Source organism: Boleophthalmus pectinirostris, unplaced genomic scaffold (genome assembly GCF_026225935.1).
Source record: "Boleophthalmus pectinirostris isolate CB_2022bp ecotype Guang Dong unplaced genomic scaffold, ASM2622593v1 HiC_scaffold_19, whole genome shotgun sequence".
Lineage (NCBI taxonomy): Eukaryota > Metazoa > Chordata > Actinopteri > Gobiiformes > Gobiidae > Boleophthalmus > Boleophthalmus pectinirostris.
The window spans coordinates 15313055-15322830 of NW_026571140.1; the positions used below are offsets into that span (position 1 = coordinate 15313055).

The following is a 9776-nucleotide window of genomic DNA, read 5'->3' on the forward strand; positions in this document are numbered from 1 at the left end:
CGCACTAATACACCTGAGCTATGGCTATGGGCCAATGTTGTTATAACTCGAGTAGGGATGAAATTAGAACCCATCTTACTACATCCCGCTGAACATGGATCAAATGACACAAGTAGCATGAAATGTGCCTCTTCAGAGCAGGCAGCAATTAACAGGTTGCCAGTTATTAAGCCCTTATGTCAGAAGGAGCAGCTCCTCCTATGATTGGTTATGATGATGATCACAGATGTGTCCGGTGCTTCAGACTGGAGAGGCTCTGATTAATAGCAGCACCTTTGATCACTAACACAATGTGGTAATTGTGCTGGGTTTTTATGTAAATATCCCGTGTAAAGAACAAAGAGTGGGCTCACCTTATCGGCCTGTCTCATGTAGCAGTAGAGGATCCCTCGCATGCATTTGATAGCAGAGTGCTCCAGCTCGTGAGTCCTGCCCATGTCATCATCGATACGTCTGAAATACAAGAAAAAGAAAAAACAAGATAAATATATAATCAAAAGTGAGCTATTTTACGTATTTTTGAGCTGGTAGGTTTTGAAAGATGGACAGTTTTCACAAACAAGAGTACCTTTATAACAAAAAAAAACCAAAAACTTAAATTACAGTTCCTTTTCTTGGGGTAAAATAAACTAAACCAGTCAAAGATACTAACAATGTGCATTTTTAAAAGCACTGCACTGTACTTGTTTCTTGCAGTAAAGCAAAATGTGTTTCGCCTCAGTACAGATATATTGTAAAAGCAGATTTGTGCTGTTTATAACTAATTACAATGCATCTTGAAGCATCGCAAGCCAGGAAATAATGTTAGTATGTAACAACCAAACTCCTCTCTGACCTCTGAAAGTTGTGAAATGTGTTTTTAAACCCAAGAAAAAGGAAGTTAACGATACTGTAGAAAAATTAGGTAAAGCATCTTTAAGTATCTTAGAGACCTCAGGTATGACCTTTCATGTTCAATTTAAAATAATGTATATACAGAGCATGTAAAGATAATTAAAAACTTATTTCAGAGGAGTGGGAGGGAGAGTGAAGCAATTTGAATCAAGCAGAAAAAAAAAATATATATATATATATATATATATATATATATATAGCTGTATCAAGGGCAAAATGGGCATCCCAAAACAAGGACATGTTAGAAAAAGCAAAATAAAACACAGTATCTGTTGACTAATCATTTTATTTAGATTATTATTATATTATTTATATGGGGCAACAGCAAAAAGGAGAAGTTAGGGAGTGAGGTAGCTGAAGATTTGGTAGTGTTTGATACAAATACTGTAAGTAATAAGGCAAATTAAACTCATGACTCACAAGTTTAATCTGTTTTATATAAAATTTCTACTTTTTTTCATGAGACCTCCCATGCAGGTGTAATCTTTTGAGTGCAGTTTGGGTCACATACAGAGAGATACACATTACTTTTGAGAGCTTTTGCCCTCCTTTTAGCTGACTAATCAATCTGTTCAAGAATTTCTTCAGTTTACTGCAGCCTGTGTGATTTATGAAGATTCAAATAAATAGATAAGTTATGTAATGTTTTGGGGTGAGGTTCTAAAATCAAACGCAAAGTAACGTTTCATTTTATACACACCTTGATGCACTTGTAGCGACCTTAGCTTTAATTGGCTGTCACAGAACACCTACAAAGAGAGTGATGCAAATCGGATGGCACTCAAAAGTCAATCAATTAGCGAGTGTGCCGAATCCTGTGGAGGCTAGCACATCTGAGACAGCCAACAAAGGCCACGCTAATAAAGACTTTGGCTATTGGCAATGGAGCTAAGGTTAAACTTGTTTGAATTCCACTTGAACGCGTTGCATTAATCAGACTCTGTAGCGGATATGTGACCCTGAAGAATACAAAAGGGATGAAATAAACTGCTAGCATCCCCAAACTGTTTTGAAACTCTAACTTTTTTATCAAAGAAATAAAGTGAGTTTGGATAAATGCAAGAGCTCACAGTTACTGATTAGGTTATTAGTTAAGACTTGTTCCATTGCTCTTGAATGGAAATTTCTAATCAATCTGTGGCAGCAAAACAGAATTTAAATTACAAAATAGGCATAACATTTGAGAAGAATGGTTGCCACTACTATTTTAGAAAAGAAGAATAAATCAACCTATGCACAGTGAAATTGGGTAAAAATGGGAAAACTTTGCCTGGTCTGTTGGAGTCAGTAGCTACCATATAATGAACAATAATAGTTGGATAACTTTTGCTGACAAAAATAATTTGGTCATTCACCCTATGTCACATGGAAGGCACATTTATTTGCTTCTCAAACAGGCAACCTTTGGAATTGTCTGTCCATTATGGTACCATGCCATCTGCTGAGTATTTATTGCCACAATGTGTATCCCTAATAACCATCAATGTCAAGATAATTGTGATGATAATCGATCATCACATCACAATCATTATAGGTCAGCTGAAATTTGAAAGGTAAAAATCTAAAAAGTGAACACTGAATTGAACTATGTAGCGTTTTCTGGTGGTGGGTTGTGCCTGGAATGTTGTTCCGTATGGCATTAAGCCTATCTATCTCTATGGAGACAAGCGGATGATGCTGCATGTGTAAAGGCAACCCCACTCTCAGTAAGAAAGTTGTTTTTGAGCAATTAAAACACAGTTAAAAAATGCAAGATAGATCAGTCATAGTGCTGAACAGAAGCATCCACATGGAGATAAATAAGCAGTGTGTAAAAAAAAAATTAGTGATTTTTATCTGGTTGGTTATCTAACATTAACTTTGCTTCATCATAAACAAACTTTGATTTCATAAAGCTGGTACTAGACTAGGCTGACACTTAAGTTGTAAAGGTGTTTCTTCTCAGAATATTTCTAACACTAAGCACTGCGCCTTGTAAGATACCAAATAATATTTAGCTAATAAATCCAATAAATACACAGTGTGTTGAGCAAAGTTCCCATGTCCACAACTTTAAGACAAATCCATGTGACACAGAAGTAGGCGCATCCCTCCAGCTGGGTGGGAAGTTAAGTAATGGCGCTATCTGGCTGTCAGATGAGAATCATCTTAATTAAATCCCTGTGACAATTCTAATAGAAGGCAGCCATGACGGATGACTGAGATGTGCCGCTGGACACTGCCGCACACTATTTTTACCCTGTCTTTACAATCTCTCTCCTCCTACATCTCTGTGCCGTCTTTTCTTTTACTCTTCTATCTGTTCTTTAATTTAAAAAAATAAATAAATAACTTAGTAGGAGTAAAATTCCGTCGGATTTTCCTGAACCAATAATCCCAATGTGCAAAGCTGTCAAATCCTGAGGAGAATTAAAGTTCAGAGTGATAATGGAACGAACAGGCACATAAATGAAAAGTATGAGACAGGGCACGGTGTAAAGCTGTGCAGCCAAGGAGATATTTTGGTCGGTTTTGTACATTATGATGTCTAAACACTCCACTGAGTCTGTTTGGTGTCTGGCTTTTCTATGGCTTTTACTTAGCAGAGTCCAAAACAGTTTTCTCAGTACTGTCTGCACAATATTTGGTAGCGAAAAGATGTGCCATCACAGCTGTGCAACAGAACCAAGGAGATGAGAAGACTAAAACTATAAGCCTGGATAATAATGATGATAATGATAAGGTAGTAGCTACATGGTCATTCTCTATTCATCTTTTTCTCACTACCAACTGACATTGATGTAGATGGAATTGTTATGCTAATTGCCCAGTAGCAAATGCGTTTTCGGGAGTGAATAGGTGACACTGAGAAGGGTAGATGACACTTCAGCTTCTAATTCTGATTCTGAGCTCCATGAAAAAAAGAACATTGAGATTGGCAGCTCAAAATACATTAGAAGCTGAAAAAATATAATATCTGAACTGATTAACTAGAATTCAGGGGACTGTACCCAATTTATCCCATGTGTTTGAATTTGAGTATTTAAGTCGTCTTGTCTCAGTACAGATATATTGCATATGCAGCTCTTGAGGTCAAAATAAGTATGCAGTATAAGTATGCAGTATACTGTAATTACTAGAATAAAGCATTTTGTTGAATAATTAGGATGCTCACAATGCATAACTTAAGCGAGGAATAACGGACTACTGCAAACTGTTAAAATTAACTAACATATGTTTCAAGACATCAGAAATAGTGCCTGCATTTAAATGGAATTTTACCAAAAGACAAAAAAGACCCATCACTGAATCGCAGCAGAGTTAACTGTCAGGATAAATCTCTATCTGGAGCTCAAGTATTTTATGTAGGGATGACCCGATACTGATATTGGTATCGAATATCAACACTAATCCACAAAAATTTGCTGGAGAGGGTATCAGCTCCAAAATATAATTTCAGCCAATATCCTGGTTGGGCCTATAAATGAATGTCCATCCATCCATTTTATTTTATTCCACTTTATCCGGGGCCGGGTCACGGAGGCAGCAGTCTGAGCATAAATTAATGAAGTAAGACTATTTACTGGTCATAGTCAGTCAAGAAAGTCTCATAATGTTTGACTTTTATTTGCACAAAGTTGTTCTATAGTTACTTGAGAGCTAAATAACAGCATCAGCATGTTTGTCATACAATATTTTTAGTTTTTTTTTTAGGAAAATCAAGTCTACATTTAGTCTCCATTGGTATCAGCTGATATTGGAGATCAGCAGATATTTAAAGCCATAGTGTTAGAATCGGTATTGGAACTAGAAAGCTGGATCAGTGCATCATTCATTTTATGCACACAACATGCAAGCATACTAACCTGTAGGCCAATGCCAGAGCCCATGCCCCAGCAGCACAGTACAGAGAGTCCCGCACCTTGGCCTCTTTGCAGGTGGAGCATGTCTTCACTGGGAACAGACCTGTAGTAGGACTCTGGTAGTTCAGAATAGTTGTTTTAACTGGAACAAGGAAACAAACAATTAATAAAAAAAAAATACATCATGCATCTTTTCTAATTAACCCACTCCCAATGTAATAATATACATTTCTGTTTTAATTACAGATTTCATAAAATGCATTTAAAATGGTTTTGTGACACTGTGATCTCTCAAATATCGAGGACATAACATAATATCCATCCTGACTCCCACACTCTGGGATAATGGTGTTTCATAAGTGGCATAATTTTTATTACACCTACATCAATCTCCACAGGTACTTTTTTTTTTTTTTACACAGTTTGGTGATGTCTCATTCCCCTTAAAATAAAAAAAATACCAAATCTGAGCACTTTGTACATGTGCAACTTTGAGTGTTTAAGGCCTCAACCTGTTCTGCCTCCTGGGTACATGGTTTCATTTAAAAAAGAATGATTACTCACTTTGATTCAGGTGAAAATACAATAGAACTGAATTTTTAGAATCTTACAAATTCCTTTCTCTTCTGCATAGAGAAAGTACATCATTGTCATCTATATCTACTGCCAGCTGTAGTACACATAATATGTATTAATGAAGATCTAGCAGACATATTGCAGTCAGGTTATGTCATTAATTAGAAAAGTAAATATTGTGCTTTTGTCTGCTAAATAGCTAATCTATGACCCCAGTGGATCATTGTTATAATTTGCATGTTTGAAATTAAAATATTCATAAAAAATGACTTAATAAAAGAAACAAGTCAGCTGACAACATAGAGTCTGCAAATTTTTGTTTTCATTTGTACCAAAATGACTATGCAACGCCGCAAAATCCTACAAGAATCATAGATAAGGAAAATTTTATTGGAGAATGAAGAAATTATAAAAAAAAAAAAACAAAAACAGTGGGCATATACTGGTGGTGCTGAAAACATGGGTGAGTAAATGATAAGGGGAAACAACTATAATATGGTAACGCAGAATAAAAGCTCTAAAAAGTGGATTTAGCTTTAAGACCCACTTTTATTTTCTCTCGAGTTGTGTGGTCCTCTGTGTCTTTTATTTATTGTTTTTATTATATTTATTGCTATTTTATTGTTTTATTATTTTCTTTTTTATTTGATCTCATACTGTTGTATTGCTGTTGGACTAGTATGTAGTCTTTTTTTTTTTAGCAATTAGACCATTTGTGCTTGTCTTTTTATTATCTCTGTGCAGCACTTTGGAAACTGTTTTGTTTTTAAAATGTGCCATATAAATAAAGTGGATTTGGATAATTAAAGAGTGTTATTTATATTGTTTGAAAGAAAGTTAAGTTAAAATGAAAAGAAGCACAATAAGGAATGTTGTTCTGTATCCTTTTTTGTTTAGTATTTTTAAATAACTTGAACTATTGCTCTTCCCAAAATAAGTATGCAGAAAAAAAAAAAAGATTTATTTCAAAAAGATTTTTTCATGTGCAAAAGTTTGAAAACGTAGCATTGTATGAGAAGAGAAAATCCTTTGTATATATTGCATATACAAAGGATCTTATAGAATCCGTGTATCATTCGTTCATTTGTTTTTCCAATATAAAACCCAAAATAAGAAAATGAAAAAATTATTTGCCCTCAAATCTAAAAAAAAAAAAAAAGAAAAACCGGATTAACGATTTGTTTTTTCAGTTTTCGATTTTGTGTTTAAACGAATAATGGAAAAAAAGGATAACCGCTGTTTCCCATTTCTGGGACTTAAACTGTGATGCCAGAAACTGAACCAGGACTGAACCATGTCCGGGACCAGACCTGAACCAGACCAGGACCGGGACTGAGATCGGGACTGAGACCGGGGCTGAGAACAGGAACAGGACCAGGACTGAGACTGGGACTAAGACCAGGACCAGACCGGGAACAGGACCAGGACTAAGACTGGGACTAAGACCAGGACCAGACCCGGACTGAGACTGGCACCAGACTGGGACCAGACAGGGATTGAGACCTGGATCAGACCGGGACTGAGATTGGGACCAGACCAGGACCAGACCAGTCCTGTTTTAGTCATGGTTCAGTCCTGGTTCCGTAAATTTTCCAGTGCAAAAGTCCGGCATCGCAGTTTAAGTCATGAAAAAAGGAAATGGCAGTTATCCGTTATTTCCATTATTCATTTAAACACAACATCAAAAACTGAAAAAACATATCATTGTCTGTTTTTTCATTTTCGTTTTGGAGACAAATCATGAAGAAAACAGTTGTTTTTTTCATTTTCTTATTTTTGGTTTTATATTGAAAAACGAATGAACGAATGATACATGGATTTTATAGCCAAGGGGAAATGCTTTATTAGTTTTCCCATAAATGAACGTCTTATTGTACAACAGGGATTGGGTTCCACACATTTGGCTGAGTTTAGACTACAGAGAGTCTTATTAAAATATTTACACTTTAATCATTTGAGATTTGGAGCTGGCATTGGATTATAAGGAAAAAAGTATGAGATTTGGAAATAATGATCATATTGTCAATGCGTGAAATGTCAAGAGCAAGAAATCGATCAATTTTGGTGATTATCTGTCTACTCAGAACGGAGCCCTGACACAGGTTGAACGTTGTTAATATTGCGTGCCTGTAGCCTTCCAATAATGTATTCTGAAATATTACAGTCAAAGCCATGGCCTTGGTGAAAGTAATGCATCTGCAACACGCGTTCCCCCGCAGAGGTCCCCCCTTGCTGATGAGTAATCTGTCTGGAGGGATCACTTCATTTTTCAACACCACATTATTCGGGTGCAAATGAAGAGGACATCCATTCTGCACTGTCATTTGTTACCGAGTGGAGGAGAGTGATAGATAAAAAGATAGAGAGAGACAAAGATGGGGGATGAAGTGTTTGAATGTAACATGCACAAAAGAAAAAACATACAGTACGTAGGGAATGCGCGTGTGGTTTTGAATAAGAATTGACATTGGCCATCTGGAGCAGTCCTGGCTGGTCAATTGAAGGTGACAGTCACATTGGCGCTAAGATAAAGAGGTTGATAGGGTAAATTAGACAGAATATTAATAACCCCACAAGGTAGTCCACCTCTAATGAAGTGCATGCGCATACTGAGCCACGCGTGTCTCCAGACGGCCATATTGTTTCTAACTATAGACCAGCCACTTTGAATTTGCTATATTTGTATAGTGGGAGCCGGAGACAGATATGGAGCGCCTGGGATTGGCTCATTTACGTGCCCTTGTAAGGACACATTTGTCGTTTGTTGAGTAAATTAAATGTACAGACAGATTCCGAGACACGGCGTGGTCTTCGCGATTCGCTGTGATTGCTTTGTGTTGTGTCTGTTAACCAATAATAGGACAGCGCCTTTGGGCCAATGGTGCATTAGCAGTATTATGCGTTAGGCTGAAGGATGTATAAGGCAATTTGATCCTGAGGAATTACATGTCAGCTCGTCTTTTTAGGCTGTCCTCCCGGTATAAGTAGCATCTACAAAAGTGCTAACCATTCTGTCACCATGATAGCGGCGATAGTAGTTGTTGTTAGACCTGTCACAATTATGCATTTTGAAACACAATATACAATATTGCTACGGAGAAATGTAACAATAAACGATAGTATTCATATTTGTAAACCATTATTTTAGCTGACAGTTTCATTTAAAGCTCTGAGCAAGAGCAAATAAACGACAGAAAGAATGAAAAATTATTAGCCATAGATGTGATTTACTCAACTCCCTACAGCTCAAATTTTACTGTTTTCCAACTAAAATCTCATAATTATTGCAAAAAATTGTCCACACAATAAATATTTTGCCCAAAAATATATTGTTCCAGTTTTGATTGATGAGTTGATATAGTAATTATCATGACAGGCCTAATTGTAGTGACGATTTTATTCATTTTTTTAATAGAGAGAATAGCTGCATTCCTAAAGTGCTTTTATACTAACATAAAAATAGCAAACTGTTGATTATACATGTTTTGAATGTTGGTTTTGGGATGGACAATAAAGATAAAATTCATATCTTTTTTTGTTGTTTTTTATCATCTTGATAACAATGATGCTACGGTTAAAGGGTCAATACTACATTATTTTCTGATCTACATTATAATGTTGTTTCCGCATTAAAAACATACCTGGAGTTTTGTTCTGTTTCAGTCACACACAAACTCTGCATATTTAAGCTGAGTTCTTTCAAACAGAAAACACTCCTTTTCAACCTTTTGATGTCCTGTGGTAATACAGGAAGCACATCACTGTGTTTTTAAACTCCATACACCTTCATTAGAATAATTTGGACAATTTCAGCCATGAAATTGCCAGTCTTTGCTGAACTAAAGGCAAAAGTTAGCTGTTAACTTGAAAACTACCACTACATGACATCACAAGGTGGAACAGAGCACTTTGAGCTTTGGAGATGCAGACAGAGTATAATGAAAGATTACTCAAACATGTGTGAATGAGGAGGTAACAATATCGTAACATGGCTTAAAGCTCAAAAGAGTCAATTTTGCGTACTACAGGACATTTAAAAATCAATCACTACAACTAATAACAAACTCAGTACTGCCATTAAGGTATCAATTTTGGAGAACTTGTGGTTCGGAGTTGTGTCTTTTTACAAATATTCCAATGAAAAACGGCACATTGACAATTAGCACATTAGACGCTATTCTTTCCCTGACTCAAAGTTCCCCAGGATGCAAATCAAGTGTTGTTGGGAGTTTTTTTTTGTTTTTTTTTTTTGCGTAGCCATCCATCAAGCTAATGTCCCACTAAATCAGGAGCTAATGTTTCAGACGCACACAGTCTGCTCTTTTACAATGGGCCATTTCCCTGCACTGGTGGGGTGGAGCGGATGGAACAGACACAGGGAAGGAAATGGAAAAGCCAAAAAAAAAAAAAAAAAACATAAAGAGATGAATAGCAAAGACTAAAACATAAGCAGAGTGGCATTGT

The 9776-nt window shown here is 36.3% G+C and overlaps 1 protein-coding gene across 3 annotated transcripts in view; it reads right to left on the bottom strand.

Moving 5' to 3' along the window:
• The window catches only part of phkb (phosphorylase kinase, beta), a 152321-nt gene that overhangs the window by 136252 nt on the left and 6293 nt on the right, over nt 1-9776 (bottom strand). For all 3 annotated transcript variants that reach the window (XM_020941414.2, XM_055154295.1, XM_020941413.2), the window contains 2 exons: nt 4740-4878; nt 354-453 (listed from right to left, as the gene is read on the bottom strand). In XM_020941414.2, coding sequence (XP_020797073.1) covers nt 354-453; nt 4740-4878 — 239 coding nt within the window. The remainder of the gene's footprint in view (nt 1-353; nt 454-4739; nt 4879-9776) is intronic.